The following is a 19,013-nucleotide window of genomic DNA, read 5'->3' on the forward strand; positions in this document are numbered from 1 at the left end:
GCCGCTCCTCCTCCCCGCCCCCGGCATGTCCTGCCCGCGGCACACAGGCGGCTTTGTCCCCCGGAGGCCCGCGGCCATCCCGGGAGCTGCCCCGCCGCGGCTCTGCCCTCCACAGCCCCTCAGCCCCAGGGCGAASCCCCTCAGCCCCAGGGCGAASCCYCTCAGCCAAGCAGCGGAGCTCAGGRAGGGACAGGACAGCTTTGCTGTCACACAAGAGGCATCTCCACAGCAATAGCCAGGTACTGCAGCCGCAGGTGCCACCTGGATGACCAACACACTTCATCTGCCATTGGCACCACCGTGGCCAAGTGCGAGAAGGGCCCACAGCAAGGTCCTGTGAGGGAAGGACACAGTGGTAATTCCCCAGGCTGCTCCAACTTTTAAAATCYTTTCAGTTGCCTGCCCACTATCCTGAGTCCCTGCTCAAAACTCAGATTTGAGATTACAAAGAATAAAGGAAGTCCTCAATTTATTCAGGCAAGATCTGTTCTGCCAAGTGGCAAAGTTGCATTCATTCATACRATGAGTTTTCCAGTGGATAACAGAGATCAGTTGACAAGAGTCCAAAGTAATTCTGCAGGATTGATCAGCTCTAGAAAGCTTAGACTGCAAGGTAGGATTGGAAAAATCTAAGGGTTGTTTAGTCTARAGAAGAGAAAAGTGACAAGAGACAGAACAGTTTTTAAATACATGAAGGACTGGTGCAAAGGAAGGGAATCTGTTTTCCATGTCTATTGCAGGAAAAGACAGGAAGCTCCAGGCTTAAATTGTGAGGAGGAATAAGTGGGTTAGATGTTAGGGAGAGGAAACAGTTCACCACTGAAGCACAGTGCCTGGGGTGGGGGAGATATTCTGGAATCTCCATCATCTGGAATTTAAAATAAAGATTACAGAAAATCTGCTGGAAGGGATGCAGGCATGGCTGGTTCCAGCACATGGGGCATGTGGCTACATCAGGTGCTTGCCAAGGCCTTTTCTAGCCCTGCTCTTAGAAACGTGATTGTGTCGGGCTAGCAGAAGTTACTTACTCTTTACTCAGACTCTAGGAGAAAAGTAGCCCTGCTAACAGTGGAAAACAAGATAATGTAGTTGTAGTATTTACAGATTTCTTTCTTTTCTAGGTATTAATTACTCATCTTCCTTTTGGTATCTCTGCTACTACTATCACTTACTGTATTAGATATATTAAGYATGTCAATAACACTACTTAATATTGACTGTGTCATCCTACAATAATAAAAAGTCCATTCTGCAATCAAAGTGTGTGCAAAACAAAAATTCCATTAGTATCTGTTTTTACAATCCACTCTCCAATGTAAGCATCTGACAGCCAGGCTCAGGTTTCCTGGATTCTTTCCTGAAAAATATTATTTTCAAAGAACCCTGGAGTGAGACATTTCATCTTTAAGAACAACAATTTACGAAGTCTGACTTTGACAAGAGCACTTACTACCCCTTTAAATGCACGTTTGGGGTTCAGAACACCACTTTTCACCCATGTGCAGCAAGCAGTGACAGTTACAGTACTCTAAAACATTCCACAGACCAGCCATGCCAGAGCTAAGTGTGGCCTACAGACTATCAATTACAAGCAAAAACTTTGAGGTACTGCCAATCACATTCCTTGTAAATCAGGATGTCACATATGCTTGATCTAGAGAATTTAAATAATTTTACCAAAAGATTTTGGGTATGTTTGAAACSGACTCCAGTTTGTCAAAACCAGAGGATGCCAGCAGCAGATACAGAATTCATTCTTACAAGCCCAGCTGCTATATTGTGTTYGGCAGGTTCAGGAGCAAAAAGCACATCCACACTCACTGGTGCAGAAAGGAACTGTTCTTGTCTTTCTGTGCTGTGTTACTGCAGTTGCTTTGACCTTCCTCAGGYTCTGTATTCAGCTGATATGCTAATCTACAACTCCTCCTCCCAAAACATCTTCGGCCTATTCCRGTCACTATTGTTTAAGTAGTAAGAAAACACCATATGCAATGAGTTTATTGTTGTCAAAAACTTTGTGTCTCTTAATCAGTGATGAACAAGGGCCAGTAGTTAATGCTGTTGGGAAATTATCTGGTGACATTTCATTCTATAAGGGTTTAACAGCTACCAGGTTATTTAAAGGGTGTATATATAAGGACACGACACCCTCAAAGTTTGTTCCARGTCATCTGAGACATTTGCAGTTAGGCAGCCCAGATACAACACACATAAATATTAGGACTTCAATCTAGTGCTTTCAGAAACYAATATGTACCAGGTATCATTTCCCATGGTCTGTAAATTTAACCRCTTCTGAGACCTAGTTACTGCAAAGGAAAAAACCCCAAACCAACAGTCCAGAGGACTGCATACTTGCCAAGTCTAAAGCTTATAAACAAAGCCACAGTTACACAAACACAAAGAGCAGCAAAAAAGTCTTAGAACAGGCATTACCCCTCTCCTCACTGTCCACTCAAGTGGCTGGTTAGATTTATGAAACAAATCTGTGAGCCAAAACACAGCAGGACTGACACAAGCCCAGCAACTATGCAGCTGAAAACAGAAGCCTACAGTAAAAACATGTTTTATTTCCAACTAGAACAAGCTACTTGAGTCCTACTGAGCCTATGAAGGGGCAGCACTTTATCCATACAGGCATTAAAATAAAATAAAAAAGCCGATGCTTGTATTTTCTCTGATACCTGTTTATAATAAGATGAAAGGGGCCTGTGGACATCCAAATTATACAAGTCTATAACTGATTTAGGGGTACAATGGGGCATTACAGAAACTAACAGTGCTAGCAGGCTGTATATTGCTATAGAGGAGGCTTGTTGGGATTGGACACTTGTTCACACACCTCTTCCTCCTTCAGGAGGGTGGGACAGCACTTACACTGCCTTTGTTGCAGGCTTGGCAAGCCTAGGCAATATGATGATTGCAGGCTGGGGATACACAGCTTACAAGGAAGTCAAGCTAAAAGAGCAGGCAGCTCATCGCAGACTTAAAAGCCACTAGGAAAACTTCCATGCCRTACCAACCTGGACCAGGTAAGCCACGCTGCCCCCAGAACTATCTCATCTCTGTATTCCCCTCTGGGCAATGTCTGAGCTAAACGGCCCCAAAACGAKGCACTCTTGACTCCATACAAACCTTCCTTGTGCTGCTCCATAACTTTCTAAATACTTTCCAGCATCTGACTGTTTGTAAACACAGGTGTGGTGCCAAACCCATGCAGCCAGAGCCCTGCATTCTGCAGGAACCCCAAGCCCGTCTCACGCAGGGGCTGAAGTGAACCCACAGCATCGGAGGTGCACACACCTTCAGAACAGAAATCCGGGTATCTCTGCACCCTAGACACTCCAGAGGGCAACAGCTTCGGGGTTACCACGCCCGCACAACCCAGACACGCAGCATCACTGCGCACTCCTCCCACAAGGCACGGGCTCTTGCCAGAAGCATGCCCTTCCCCTGAGCTTGCAGGAGCTCCAAGAGGCGGCTGGCCGGGCAGTCCCGGGCAGGGAGGCCTGCTCGGGGCCGGAGCACAGACCTGACGTGCAGCTGCCGATGCTCCTCGCCGATCTTGCCCAGCTCCACCTGCAGCGTGGCCCGCTCGATGGCGATGTCGTCCAGCGCCCGGCGGGCGTCCGCCAGCTCCGCCTCGTAGCGGAGCCGCAGGCAGCCCAGCTCCCGGTCGGAACTCGCCTCCTGCTCGCTCAGCCGCTGCTGCAGCGACGACTTGTCGGCCTCCAGCGCCCGCACCCGCTCGATGTAGGCGGCCAGGCGGTCATTGAGCTGCCGCAGYTCCTCCTTCTCCTGCAGGCGGCTGAGCCTGGCCGGGCTGAGCGGGGACTCGGCGGCGCGGCTGGCGGAGCGGCTCCCGCCGGCCGGTGTTGGGGGCAGCGCCGTGGCCATGGCAGGATCCGCTCCGCTCCGGCCCCGCCGCCGGGCCCGCCCCGCGCAGGACACCGAGCGCCCGCCGCGCCCCGGTAGAAATAGCCGCAGCTCCGCCGGCCCGCGCCGACCCAGGACAGCTTAAAGGGCTCGGGCTGCGCCCCGGCCGGCCGAGCCCTGGACAAAACACCTTTTTATTTATTGAATTTTGTTGGTTTCTGCTTTATCTTTCACATGTGCCTTGCTGCATCTTATCAGTCCAATGGCGCTGCCCGAGAGGGCGGGGAAGGAGAAGCCTACCGCAGCCCTGCGTTCTCACAGAGCGGTGCAAGGGGCCGCGGCGAAAACAAAATCCCAGCTTTAGGAKGATGCATGACAGCTGCAGTGATGCTCACACTCCAGCGTGCTGCTGCGTCAGTGCTCTGCCTGTTGTGTCTGGGTGGGTTTTTTTTGCAAATTGTTCAGCTGATGAAGATAACCGTTTTTGTTCTGCTCCTTGTGGGCGTTTTTAGCTTTCCTGTSAGCCATCCCACTTAGATAGTGTTCTGGTTAAAAGCTGATGTCGTGTGAGCAAAAGGAAGAACGGAGGTGGAAAGAGAGCCTACGTGAAGACCAGTGTGTGAAGCAGTCTGTAAAGACTTACACTAATTGCATTTTATAAAAATCAGTGTTTAGTAGAAGGTTGCTTCAGCAACTTCTTTACTAGTGATGTGAATGGTGATAATTGTCCATTTTTTTTTTCCAGTAGCTAATTAATTTACCCCTTTTTACWTACATTTTTGAGAGCAGATGCTGTAGGGAACTTATTCAGTATAAGCATAAAAATCTCTGCACATTACTATAACTGTTAATTATGGTGTTTGTTGTAACAGTTACAAGAAGCGTCAATTAAGATCTTAATTTAAGTTATTTCCTACACAGAAAAATAATCTTGGAATCCTCTTAGAGTTCTTKAAATGTAAAACAGATTTTATGAAGATTGTAGGCATGAATTCAAGCTTCTATTTATAGGTCAACAGGCAGATAACACAGGAGAACAACATAGTTGCCCTGAAGAGTGTAGATGGGGGGTTTAGAATTAAGTTATATATACCTCTGGATACAAAGTTACAAAGTAGATAAAAATACAGAAAAAGGTATCAGTCCTCATTAAAGATTTTTTTTTCTGAGCATCTTTACACATTGGTATAAAAAACTTAAACATAATTTCAAGACTCTAAAGCTACATGCAGTGTGGGAGTGTCACAGAGCCAGGCCGAGCTCCTCTGGTTCTCGTCCGAGCAACACCACCAGGAAATTCTTTCCTGCAGAGCAGTTCCAGTGTTTTATTTTGATATAATGAGTATTTGTTTGTGCTTCATTGCCAATAGAAAACTCWATTCAAGAAAAATAGAAAGTATGGTTTAAATCTGAATCTGTACCTCTAAGACCAAGATGTGTACATCTGAGGGTTTATTTCAGCTTTGAAACCTCAGTCCTCTACAAAGAACACTGTGATCGTATGTCATTGCCATGCTTGATCTTTGCATGTTACTGGCCAGCTGTTCAAATACGTTGTATGGTYTTGGAACAGATGCAGAACAAAGCAAGAAATCTGCTATTCTAAGAATATTTTCCTTGCCTGCCAAGGCTTTGTAATAGTGCAAACAAAAACAGCTGAAAGAAATAGTTCAAAAATAGTCTGAGCTAGTTTTGTCTTTTGTATTCTTTACCTACTCTCCCTGTGCGAGAACAGAAGGAGGCAACTTAAGAAGAGCATAATGGAAGTCTGTTGCTGATTCTGTCCTTCATAACATTTTTTCTGACTTGTTCTTTGATAGTCTGTGCTGATTAGACCACAAAGATAGCTGAGGAATTCCTGCAGAGATGAGTCTGTGCCATCCTTTCCTACTGTTTCAAGTTGAAAGATATTAGGAATGTTCCAGGATTATGAGATAAGGAGAGTATCAGAAAAAATAGTGGGAAAAGGTACATATCCCAGACTAAATCACAGTAAAAACTATTCTACAAATAATCCTTCTACAATAAAATATAGATATGGGACATTTAGACAGTATTAGCAGATAGTTGGAATAAAAAATATTGTRGATTTTTTCAAGTATCTTAATAAACCCTTGATCTTGTTAGGTGAAAAAAAATACAGCAATGCAGTAACACAATAAAAAGCAAGCAGGAAAAAAAATCAAGCAAACTTTTTGTTCTCCTTTTCCATGGATATCTTCTAACTGATTCCAGCCAAATGTAAGCAGTGCATCCCTGTTGGTCCCAAAGTGTTGTCAGGGCTCCCAGGGCACTCCGAGCCTTCATGACCTTGAGAGCCCCAGCTGAGCCTTCTGCCCACGCTGCTGCCCAGGGCTGCTGGAGCCCTATTTCAGCTCTGTCTTAGGGCCTTGGAGGGTTTGCTGAGCTGTGGGCTCTGCTGGCCTATGGGCTGATTTTCTGCCTTTGCTTTGGAGCTGCCTGGCTGCTGGAACTTTGCCGGGGCTCTCTGCACCCCTGGCTGTCCTCTCAAGTCCTCTGTGTATTTTACCAAGGGGCAGTGGGGCAGGCCCACAGCTTGTGTGGCTCATGCCCTGCGGCCTGGCTGCCTGACTGGGCTCTCTGTCCATCGGGAAGCAGCTGGACTTTGCCACTCCTGGCATGACAGTTTGTTAGAGAGAGCTACCAAAGACAAATTGACTTCTGTTGGCCTGATAATGGTTTCCCCAGCACTAGAGTAGGTTTGGGGGCTCTGTGAGAGGATTAGAGATCACCCACCAGGAAGGTCAAAGAGCAGTTTCTGTGTCATTGTAGTGCACAGAGACAGGAGAGCCCTTGCAGAACACATCACTGCACAGGTGATSCTCCTCTGCAGTCCTCCAGCCTACACCTGCTTAAATGAAGCAGTACAGGTGAGTTCACTTACTGTGGCTTTCGTCTGCTTTGGAGCAACAGCCTTCTGTAAGTTGATAATGGGGAAAATATTAATTTATCTGTGGTCTTACCAGATACAAAAGTAAACAATAGATTTTTTTTTTTTTTTTGGTAGAATATGAAATGTAGAAAATACACATGATGATAGCATTTTGTAGGTGGCACTGGGCAAGTTTCTTGCTTAGACTGTCCTGGTTTCCAGCTGCCAGTGATTCTGGTAGCTACCACCCCAGAAGCTGTTACTGTGCACAGTGTATTGGAGCTGCTGTGCCCAGCACCTGGCTCGCTGTGTGAAGGTACATGGCAAAGTGTGCATCCATCTTCTCTTTTCATAACCTCACCCTGTGTTGTCACTAGTATTCATCTCCATGATGTATGATGCATTTCTTCTATCCTTTTTAAAAATTCCTTCTCTCTGTTTGCTGCTTATGTTCTCTTCCATTTCCATACTGGTGTGCATCTTGCTGGATGCTCCTGCAGTGACATGCACAAGTCATCATGTGAGACACGGGATACCTGCTTTGCTCTTGCTCTTCCTCAGTGAGTGAGGGCAGGTCCTGCTGACCTTTGTCTGTTGCTCATGACTTGCAATATAATTGATTTCCTCAGAGCCCCTGTTTATTCACCAAATGTTGCCTCTTCTACATGGCACTCAAGTGATCAAGTCTGAAGTATATGCTACATGGGTATGGCATTTTGGAAGATAACAATCGCAGGCGTGTAACTGAAGTCACAGTGAAATGACTGTTTGAGTAACTGAAAAGTGAAATGGACAGAAAGCCAGGCTTTCCAGATACWCTTTGAGCAGAAAGAAGAAATTAGAAAAAATTCTATTAGAAAAATAGAAGCTCGGGTCCTTAGCAGCCCTCTTGCCTGTTACACGGCCTGTTTTAATGTACAGATTGGGAAGAACAGCTTTCCTCGGGAGCCAGGCGCACCGGAGGCAGCGCAGCCTCGGGTTCCGGGGGCACGGAGCGAGCAGCGCAGGTGTCCCCGCTCGCTCGGCCCTGCCCTGCCGGGCTCTGCACGCTGCTTTCGGCAGAGGGCACTCCGCTCCTGACAGTAGAGGAGGCGCCTTCCCGTGCTGCTGAGAAACCTAAACAGATTGGAAAAGTTTCCAGTGCAACATATTTGAACAAACTCTTCATCGGTTATGTTTAGTTCACTGGAGCATATTTTTAACTTCAGTGGCAGGGATCGGAGTCCTTTCTCTACGTGCTGCTCTTAGCGGACTCCACGAAAGYGTGGACCATCGGTGGAAGCCGCAGCGCAAAGGTAGAGGATTTTGGCGTTTCTGTTCAGCAGCTCGAAGCTCAGAGGGAGAACGAGAGCGAAGCCGTCGTACGAGGCATACTCGTCAGATTTACAGTAGGAAACCTAAAAATATTGTAGAGGGCAGCAAGATTAAAGACSTACTCGGTGTGCGAGCAGATTTGCAGCTGTATTGTGAGAGTTACTTGGAGATGAGACACAGCATGGTTGTGGTTTTGGAAGCTGCTTTGCATCAGATTCGGGGGCTGACTTCACGGTAGCTTTTGCCCCTCGGGGGAAGGCGAACCGCTTGGTCCCGGGCTGCCGGGGTCATCGGAGCGTCGCCAGTGCCTCCAGCCGGGGGGGACGGGCCCGCTTGGCCGCTCGCCCGCTYTCGCTGGCCGGGGAGGCAGAGGCGGCGCGGGGGGAGGCGAGARAGAGCCGGAGCGAGAGGAGATCCGAGCCGAGCCGGGCAGAGCCGGGCCGGGTCCCGCGCCGCAGGTGGAGGCGCCTCTGGCCGGGGCCGGGGCCGGGCGGCGGGGGCGGCTCGCTGCCAGCAGCCCGTAGGACCTTGGCTGAGGCGGCGGTGGGCTGGAGCTGAGTGAGGGAGGGGCGCCGCTCTCGGGGCAGGATGCGGCATCCCSGCCGCCCTGACAGCCGAGGCTGTGCCGTGCGCCGCTCCCTGCGCTCTCCGCTCCGCTCCAGGTGGGTGAGCCCGGCGGCTGCCCCAGGAAGGGCACGGCAGGGCAGGGCAGGGCACCGCAGGGCACGGCAGCCCCCCAGGGGCTCTCTCGGCGGGGGTGGCCGCGGYGCTGGGCGAGGGTCGCTCCAGAGGAGATTTCGGGAGGGCTCCGCTCCGCGGGTGCTCGTCCGGCCCTGAGGGAGCGCAGGCACCGGCACCTGGAAATACCACAGCGGTGTTCAGGCACTCGGCAATGCATGGACAACGGGGGAAATAAATAGTCTTCCTTCTTTTATCGGTACTTTTAAATGACGAAAGCATCCAGGAGTGCTAAAGATTTTGTGAGGGAGGGGAACTTTAAGGTGTTTTTGGAGGGAGGGAATAARACGCTTCATTCTGTAAGGAATCTTAATTATGTTCGGTTGACAGGTGCAAGAACTGTTTGRATAGATGGTTTTCCTTTGGGATGCCTGACTTTTTAGAAAGGAGTACTTTATTTGAAGGAGAAGTGTGCATTCGCTGTGGGGCTTGGCAAACCGGGGGGTGTTGGCTGAGGGTAGGGAGTGCTGTTTGTGTGAGGGGATCGGGGGGCGTGAAACTTGSAGTGTTTGGAGAGCACTCTGGAAATGTATAGTCTAAGGCAATAAGGTGCATTGACACAAGGAATTAATAGAATTAACAGTATTATTAATATTTTTTTTGGCAAATTTAAATTGACARCTTCATATTGGCCTGTGGTTGTGATGATAACCAAACTGATGGATTTTTCCSCTCTAACTTTAAGCCCTGATTGTTTAGTCTCTGAGCTGTTAGGATCAGAGCTTTCAAAGGCAGTGCAAATGACTGCTGAAATCCCAGGGCTGGGCTCTTATCATTGAGTGGGGAAAGTGCTGGAAAGATCATCAGAAATTCTATGCTCCTTGGATTTTACCTTCCGGAGATCAAGACAGGAGGGATTCCCAATTTGATAAATTCTCCTGTGCTCAGGAGRTATTCACACTTGTCCACTGTTGCCAGCTTCCCCAAACGTCTCATTTTGGTCCTTTTCCCGGATTGGAGCYGCCTCACCCTGCAGGCTGTGCTCAYGGCATGCGCTGCTCCTGCTGCTCTGGCCAGCGCAGCTCTCCGGTGTTTGCATTGCGCCGCTTCCAGCGCCCGGCCCAGTTTGCTTTAGTCATTGAAATTCTGGCGGAGCCCCCTCGATTTTGTTTGTAACTTGAAACAATTTCTCTCAGCAGAGCCCCGAGGCGTGAGGATGGCGAGCCCTAAAGCCCCTGGGCTCTCCTGGGAGATCACTTGGCTAGCTTTTGCCCTCTATGCTCATCTGCAGGTAGGTCATGAACTCGTTGCTGTTGTCATTCCTGGTCCTGTAGCAGGTGATCTTGCTGCACACTTTGCATTACTGTTCTTAAACAGAAAACTGCTGAAGGAACTGCACTGTAATTAAAAGACTCACAATGAGAAGGTTTTCTTTTCACCAAACCTTCAAAGACATCCATGTGGGAAATGAATATTCTCTCTCTTGCTCAGTGTRTTGTACCTGATTTTACCGAAGGGGGACCAAAGGGAGATCTTGTCAGATGTGTAATGCCAGGGGTCTTTCTAGGCAGCAGAGCTGTTCTTTGCCCCTGGGAATTGAAGTACCTGATAAATGTTACTTTAAGTGACAAGGGTTATAGAAATACGTGGGTAGAAACATCTAAGGTACTTGGAAGTTGGAAGGCAGGGAAGGTGGCCCAAATAGGTCTTTGCTCCAAGTGTTCAATGAGTACAGGAACCATGGAGCAAAACCATAGCTGCCATCTGATCTATTGCCTGACACATGAGCCTAATCAGTTCCAAGAAGTGAGTATTTCAAGAAATATGGTGTGCTGGCGTGCTGCAGAGATGTTGTTATTGTATGTCATTCCCTRTACTGATAGTTCCCACAGCACAAAATGTTTCAAGGATTCTTCAGTCTTAAATACACAGAAATCCAGAAATCCTTGGAAAAGGATGGCTAAATTGAGATTTATTAAAAAAATAAAAGGAACCTTTTTTTGAGCATTGTAGTAGTTTTCAACAAAAAGGTAAAATCTTTAAATAAAATCAGTGTTGTTGCGTACTGTTTGTACTATTGCAGTGCTGAAAAATGGACTGATGTACTGGGCAATACATAAACATATATCCTGAAGGATTTTGAATTCAAGAACAACAAAGCAGGCAAAAGTTAAATCAAAAGCAGTATGAAGAACTTAGGAGACTGTACTAGACAGCTGAGTAAGCCATGATAAATGGAGGGTGTAGTCTGAGGTTCAAGGCAGTGGGAATGGGGCTCCAGTGCTTCCCCAGCAGCGCTGCTGAGTGCTCTGTGTGCTCTGAGTTCTTTGGCAGCTGGTTACCTGCTTACACCTCCTCTCGGTGGGTTATGGTTATACCTAACCAGTACACTGGTTACTCGAGTAAAGGACATGCCATTCAAGTCAAAAKTGACATTTGTATTGATTGTGCAGTGAGATACAGTGCATTCAACACATGGCTGAGCAGAGAGGGCYGCTGTGGGATCTGCCTTTTGTCCGAGTGTTTCTTATCCAGAGACAAAACTGTTACGGGTTTGCCATGTCTGTCTGGATTATTTTCATGTGCAAGCAGTTCAGTGATATGGTAACAACCAGCCCTATAAGGCACTCAGAAAGTAGTTTATCAAGTTCCCTTAATAGTTYTGTTCTAGATGATAATAGAAGCTCAGAGAAGGGAAATGTCAATTTTGKTTTTGGGCCTTTTGGTTATGAAGGGACCATTTTTTTCTTTTATAATATTTTTCTTGTATTTTTTCTTTCATATTTTTCTTATTGCAGAACTGGAACCAGTAGTGGCATAGTTTCCTCTTCTCCACTAATGCTTTGGCATAGCTTCACTTGTCTCTTTATAATAAAAACAACCCAAACACATTGTAGTAATCAATTGGYTGTTGTGAGTAGCTTTACAAACATTTCAGTCCAGGTCAAATTTTATGGTCTTGATTGTCCTTTAAAATACTGTAATCTGTTTGGCATATTTGAGTCATTAGCACTTAACCCCAATCTTGTAGGAGGCCTTTTTGCTCCTAAGTTTTAGGTGTTTTATCACAATTTTGGGCACATTAAAGATATTTTATATTATTTAACATAACATTTTTGGTATCCAGTAACCATTAATTCTTTAATTGGTTGCTTGGGGCCATACTGTAYGGACCACACACAGTCATTTTACCCTAATATTGTACCATAACTTCCACTTCTGTTGTTTTTGGCTATTAAAGTGCTTATGTCTGGAGCTAATCAATTAGAAACAATTGGATGCTGGGCAAGGTCACAAGTCTGTGTCATATCACTTACGTGCAATTGATTAATTTCATCCTGCTTGAGGCAGGTACAAAATAAAATRATGACCATTTAAAAAGAATGTGGTGGGAATGTGGTATGAATGTAACACAAAGAAAACTTGAACATGAGAAGTTGTGAAAAAGAGGTGGCTGTTCCTGAGAGGCAGTGGAACTTGACTTTGGTTATGGGAGTCCTTTCTGATTTTTCACACATGGCAACAAGCAGAGTGGTGTTTAGCTGGGCTCCAAAATGATCTCTGCCTTACAGATGTGCAGTGTCTCTAATTTGGCATGATTATTTTGTCAAYGGCAAATGAGTTGCTGCACTAACAGGTAAATTAGGTTTTCTAGCATAACACAGGGAATAATTTACCCCTGAGCATTGCTGAGCTGCCTGATGGTTCCATCTGCTCTGTGACCACGAGCAGGGACAGAAATCAGTCAGGAAGAGATCACTTATGGGTAAGCCTGGGCTGTGTTCTTTTGCAAATGTAGAGCTGATCTTTTCTCGTGTGTGCCAATATAAATGAAATTAATGGAACTACATTTGTCTAAAGCCAATGGTAATAGAAGCAAATGACATATGTATGTTTTTCTTGAAAACAAAGAAGATACTCTTCTATCAAATGGTAGCAGCAACATGGAGTAATTCATTATTTCTAAACATTTAAATGATGACTCCATCCAAAGAACTTACTGTATTCTACAGGTTATATGTAGTTGGGAATGTTAACTGTATGTTAATTATAGCCTAGAATTCATTGCTAAATATTGTGTAAAAGGCTCCTCATCTTTCCTCACATTGCAGCAGGAGAGCTGTTAGTACTAYAGATTTTAGAAGAGGGTTAAGCTTACAAAGTTGAGGTGTCCAAGTCCAGTTCTGCTGTTTTGAAGGGATCTCTAGAGTACTTATTGCTTCATACTGGTAATTGAAAAGGCAGGATGTTCAGCCTGGTAACCAACTCTTTTTTAACCTTGTGATGATGTTTTATTGCACCATTCAGCTAGATGCTGTTAKATTTGTTATGAAATGCATGTAGGACTGTATATCTTTATAATCTTGCTAATGGATTACTGGCAGGAAGAAATGATGGCTAGCAGATTTGTATGGGCAAATATATATCATCAAGAATTTCACACATGGATTCATTTTAGATTTATTCTCTGGTATGCTGTTTTCAAATCAAGAATATGCTGATATTTTCTTAGGTTCCTGCAGTCCAAATTAAACCCTCTACAAGTCAGTACATTTTGCCTCAAAGGCTGTGGGGTTGCTGATGTGTGCAGAGGGAATAACAGCAAAGACACCATGTCTGGATGTTTAAGAAGCCTTATGTCTTGGTTTCTATGGAAGGGAAAGTTTCATAGGTCGTATATTCATTCAATAAATTGTTGGTTGCTTCCATGATTTATGTTCCTGCAATCCCTGCCTGCATTATGGTCTTTTCTAACTATCTGTGATATTTTGGAAATGAAGGATATACATGTTGAAAACATTATTGTCTTCAAAATGATTCTGCCATAACCAATCTGCCAAAAACTACCAACATAGTAAATGTCTGTGAGGCTCAGCTTTGCAAGGCCAAAAATCTGATGTCCATTATATGACATAGTGGACTTGGAGACCATCTTTGTGGAAAACCTTTGGATTATTGTTTTACAGTCACTGAATGTGTTGCACACKGATGTCCAGAAAATAGATTATGAGCTTCATGCCATACCATAACATTTTTAAGTCTCCGGTTACTTTGATCRGAAATATCAGGATGAAACTGGAAAGTCCTGAGTTAAATCTGAAGCAGTTTTCCGTTTCTCTAGGCAGGTGGCAATTCTGCACCCATCTGGAGTTTTGCCATCAGCCTCAAAAGGCCTGTGGTTTAATTCTTAGTGTGAAGATTGAGATGCTGCTTCTAAAGACAAATAACACATCTGAGACTCTGTGCAAGTATCCTGACTTAAAATGTCCATTGCTATTGACAAGGTTACTGCATTACCAGAAAACTTATGTTTGAGTTTCTGAATATGCTTTAGATTTGTGACTGATAGTGATTGCTCAGCCAGAGCTCATAGAATCTGAACTGCTGTTACCCCCAGTTTACAGTCCAAGAGTGGAATTGCCTGAAAAATTGATGCATGTGTCTTGTGACTTGAGACACAAACTATGTACGAGTGCTTTCTTTTTAAAATGTGCTCATAAAAAATGAAAGTCAGCTATGGGAGATGACCGAGTACAGATGTCATCAATGAAGGCACTCTGTTACTATCTAAGTTATTTGTTACTGTGATAATTTCTCGAGAAGTTATGCTGAAAATTGGACAGAAATTCTCAGATCACTTGCGCTGCAAATTGCTGTTTCCGAAACCAGATATCCAAGAGTCTGGCACGTTTAGAGAGGCCTCAAGAGTAGGAATAATCTCTAACAACTGCTAGTGGCTTCTAATTTCTCTGAAAGAGTAGTTAAGAAATGAAGGAATGGCTCTAGAATGATCTTTGGTTTTAGAAGAYACTTGAAAGCTTAGTCACGGATGGTTACTCATTCAGGTCTGYTTGGTGCAGCTGGGTCCTTCGTATTCTTTACCAAAGTGGGGCATAAACAGCACTGAGGTGGCAGTTCTGCACWGTGCACCAAATTCCATTCCTGCCTTTGTGTCACAGAGAATGCACAGGATTGATTGCACTGATAGTAAAGCGCTCAGTCTTCATCCAGAATTCAAGATTTAGTCATCCAAAATAATGGATTTTGCTTCAAAAGGACATACATTTAAAATTCTGAGTACTTTTTATTTGCTGTGACTTCTAGAGCCTCTAAGGTTCATGTATTTGTCCTTGTCTTTAGTCCTTGGGCTTGAAGCTTTTCTTTAAACATTTCTGCATGTTCACCTGAATCCCCAGGAGCTCTAACATGACTTGAACTGAAATAGTAAAGTATAAAAAAGTGTATTAATTTTAGTGATAGAGGGAGAAGATTCATAATTGTGCCTCTCTAGTTTTTTGTATTGTAAGTCTATTCAAGAAATCTCAGGTATAATTTATATCATATTGTGCAAATGTTGTACTTTACTGTCAGGTCTGTGTGTTATTACAGTTTTATACAGTTGATAATGCTGATGGTAATTTTGTGGCTGTGAACAGTCCAACACAGTCACACYTGAACAATTGCAGTGTAATTCTTTTTGGGCAAAATCTCTGCAAAACTGAGGGCGTTTGTTGGTGAAAGAATGGGTTTGTTTTTAAAGTACAGTTTGTTGGTGAGCACAGCATTCCAGAAGGACATTGGATCCAGCCATGGCAGCTCTGGGGAATCCACTGAGACCCCACAGGAGCTGTGCAGCTCTGWTAATGCTCTGTGCACCCCTTCATTTTTGTCAGAGACAATAACTCATTTAGGTTTGAAATCATGCACATAACTTTTTTGCCCAGAAGGGGAGAACTTGATATCAGATGAAGTCTGTAACTGTCAGGGGCTCTTGTATTTGAGGGTTGGATTTTCAAAATGTCCTCATTTCAGCTTGTAGGGAGAAGGACACTTTGATCATCTTCCTTTGGGATGACCACAGCTAYACAAGGCAGATAAAGTGGTATTTTCAGAAGGGTTTGTGGAGTCTTTGTTTTGGTGACTTTTAGTGAGACTTGAGATGTTAAACACAAACACTGTTATCTACTYAATTGCACTGGTAAGTGCTTAGCTCGATTTTTCAAAACAAGTAGCAAGGTAAATKTAAATTAATTTAATGGGAGCCAAGCATTAGGTGCCTTAGGCACTTCTAAAAAGTCTGGCTAAGTATTTTTCATCATGTTTAGCTGATTAAGTGAAAACTTTCACCCTTAAAATTCTTTTCAAATAATAGGTTTCTGGTGTGTAGATTCTAGTACTCGAGTGCATATTTGATAATACTTGAGGASTGCAAGTACAAGCACCATGTGTTTATAAAGGGAGGGCAGTTTTTGAGAACTTGGCCTAATAAATCCCTTCCAGACAGCATATTACATAAAGTGTTTAGCAACAATGTTATTCCTGTTTCTAATTTTGTATTTATTAGATTTAACATCATTATGGAGGGAAAATGGAAACAATATTTTCAGTCTGTTTTGAGAAATGTGGTTTCCAAGAATTGTCAGTTTGTCATGCTTCTGGATGCGCTAGAAACACAGTGAATGCAAGTCAGCTGAACAAAATTGTGAAACAATATTAAAACTGCATTTATGATTGCAGTTACTAGACTGTTGTTGTATGCTAACTGTTGTCATTGGTGTCCCTGATGGGAGGTCTCAGCTGGTTAATGAARCTGATTTGTAGCATTAAATAAGTGGAGCATTTGTTTAAATGTAGAATTATGTATTTCTGTGTTTATGTAATGGTGTTTTTTCTGTCATCAGGTGCTTTGCCAAAAATTGAAGTTGCTTAAAATTTATAGGATACAGTCTCCTGTTAGTGCATGCAAGCAAAACAGGGTAGCATTTGCAGTGTGTGTGTGTGAAAGGAGCTGGAGAGGCTCCCTGCAGAGTAAATCAAGGTGTAGAGATTTGGCTGCCTGAGCTGCTGCCTTTGAGAATCACAGAAGGAAGATAACATGGACACACCTGCACCACTGCAGAATGTGGGATTTGTTTTCTGTCTCTGGCAGTAAGTGTTTCCTGGCCTGCACCTTGCTGAAGCTCTGAGAAGATTGCAGGAACTGGCTTTTCTCCCAGCTGGCTGATTCAGTAAGAAATTAACTCCAACCCCCTGYGTTTGTGCAATTTCCCTGCTTGTATAGGTGGCCCTTACAGGCCATCTACTGGGATGGAGAAATGTGAAAGCACAGCACAAGTACTGGTTCTGATAAACTCAGATTTGCCTCTTCTGATGGATGTTTTCTTTGCTTTCTGAGCAGCTGCAGCCTCTTGAGGTGTAGCACTGGTGTGGAAGCAGRAGGCTGAACAAGCTCAATATTCTGTAGATGTATAACCAATGAAATATTCTAATATATAATTTAGCTTTCTCTCCTGACAGTCTTCTCTCATTAGTTGCTTTCAAGGTCTCATTACTCATTTGGTGTTTTGYTTTTCTGAGTTTTCAAATACTTTTACTCAACTTTAACACAGATGTTGGATAAAAACCCAATAGCACAGTAGTGTGAGTATTATCTGCTTGGTAGGTGATGTTCTAGTTGTAAACTGCCAGGTACATGTGACATGTTGTGGATTCCTTCAGCTGATCTCATCAACACTTGTGTTGAAAGCAGGAGAGAGAATACATCTGTCCCTGGAGAGAGGCTGTGTGTGCTGTCTGCTATGAAGGGGACTCTGCTAAAGCCACTGACTAAGACTGCTTGAACAGGCTCTGTGTTTGTTCCCTGCTTTTATAAGTTTATTGATATAAGGATAAGGTGCTTTATGTGACTAACAATTACATACTCCCTCTAGACTGGTGAGTCTCAGCTCAGTGTTTTCATAGAGCAGCAGTTARCAATGGTAATTGGATGTTAGGAAATGATGTGAAAGGAAGGTGTAAGGCAAAGTGAGGAGTGCCATCCTTCAGTGTAGGAATTGCTGGTTTGTCTGTGCTGGTGTTCTGCAGTTCAGATYTCTGTGAATGGGGTGCAAAGGTGGGGCAGGAATCGGCTGCTAACTTCCTTTCAGTGTAAGAACAGAGCCATTAAAGTTACCCGGAGGGAGATGGGAAAGCGTTAAAGGTGACTTTTTCTGTGTGATATTTGGCTCTGCTCCCCTGATTTTTGAGCAGAAGGTTCAGGGGAGACAGAATGAGTTCTGGGAAGATCCTCTTCACAGCACTACCCRGATGAACCACAGCAGGCTGGGAAGAGCGAGTCCAGCAAAGTGCTGCAGCATTCTGGCTCTGGCTGTGCTTTTTGGGTGCAGTTATTGGTTATTGGCTGCTGTGGAAGCTGACAGACTGATGGCTCCTTGGTCTGCACCAGCTCAGCTGTTCCTGGTCATTATGGTGTTCCTTGGGGCACTCCAAGGTCAGTGAACTCGACCCCATCCTGTCACTAATGACTCATCATTTAAAAATTAACCAAGAAATGCAGTTCTGAGAGTGAAAAGGGGAAAACGAGCACACCACCAGTGAGGAAGATAGAGCTGCTTTCTACATGTAGCAGCATTTTGTCTGTGCATTTGAAAATTGACATCATGGTGCAGGAATGTTGACCGTGTTTWGCATTTTGTAGCTGCACTTACTGGAAAGCGTGTGTTTCAAAGGGAGTTTTCAATTTTTATAAGTCTTWACTTCCATAATGGCCCAATCTTATTTTGAATGTAGACTCGAGCTATGAATAAAATTTAACTCATGGAGTGAGATTCCTCTGGCACAAAATGTGAATGATTTTGCAAACATTAACCAGCAATGTGCATGTCTGGGTCAGAGTAGCCAAAGCCAATCTTTAGGTTCCACCGTTACCACTCAACATTGTTTTATTTCTGTCAAGAGTGCCTTACTCTGAGAGCAAGGATGCTGAGTTCGGATGATCTTCTTTCAAGAAAAGCTGCAACAATGTGGAGAAAGCTTAGCTGGCTGCACAAAACCAACCCTTTAGCTGTGGGAAATTTCCACTGATGTGCTTGGTTCCCCATGGGTCTGTGAAAGGAGGGAGCCAAGAAGTGAAGAAAGAAGACCAGCAGCAATGAGAAAGTGGCACTAGCTCTTCATCTGGAGAGTAAYCATTCAGATGAAGTTGGCAAAATTCAATTGGATTATCTTTCAGTAAKGGGCTGGCCTCTCTCTTCAACCTTTATAATCCAATTATTTTTCCCAGAGTTACACACGATGTAGAAAGTTGGCAGCCCAAGTTTCCCATGTCATCAGTTCCATCCGCTCTCCTGAGAGGTTCTCTAAGTGCAACATCCTTGCACCTGCTGGTTCTGCCCCCACTCTTCCCAAAGTCACACTGCTCAGAACACCTTCCTGAATTTATTCCACGTCACTGAAGCAATTTACTGACTTT

General features: G+C 44.6%; 2 protein-coding genes across 5 annotated transcripts in view; one reads left to right on the plus strand and one right to left on the minus strand.

Moving 5' to 3' along the window:
• The window catches only part of LOC130583002 (lamin-L(III)-like), a 15,264-nt gene extending 11,277 nt beyond the window's left edge, over positions 1-3,987 (minus strand). For all 4 annotated transcript variants that reach the window (XR_008966388.1, XM_057382034.1, XM_057382031.1 and 1 more), the window contains exon 1: positions 3,533-3,987. Coding sequence is in view for 3 of the 4 variants with exons in the window: in XM_057382034.1 (XP_057238017.1) it covers positions 3,533-3,897 (365 nt within the window). In the remaining variant the exon portion in view is untranslated. The remainder of the gene's footprint in view (positions 1-3,532) is intronic.
• Positions 3,988-8,011: 4,024 nt separating this feature from the next.
• The window catches only part of ADAMTSL3 (ADAMTS like 3), a 94,282-nt gene continuing 83,280 nt past the window's right edge, over positions 8,012-19,013 (plus strand). The window contains exons 1-2 of the mRNA XM_057382035.1: positions 8,012-8,064; positions 9,961-10,052. Of these exons, the coding sequence (XP_057238018.1) occupies positions 9,978-10,052 (75 nt within the window). The 5' untranslated portion in view covers positions 8,012-8,064; positions 9,961-9,977. The remainder of the gene's footprint in view (positions 8,065-9,960; positions 10,053-19,013) is intronic.

Source organism: Malurus melanocephalus, unplaced genomic scaffold, assembly GCF_030028575.1.
Source record: "Malurus melanocephalus ecotype Western Australia unplaced genomic scaffold, MMel_1.1 scaffold_547, whole genome shotgun sequence".
NCBI classification, from domain to species: Eukaryota; Metazoa; Chordata; class Aves; order Passeriformes; family Maluridae; genus Malurus; species Malurus melanocephalus.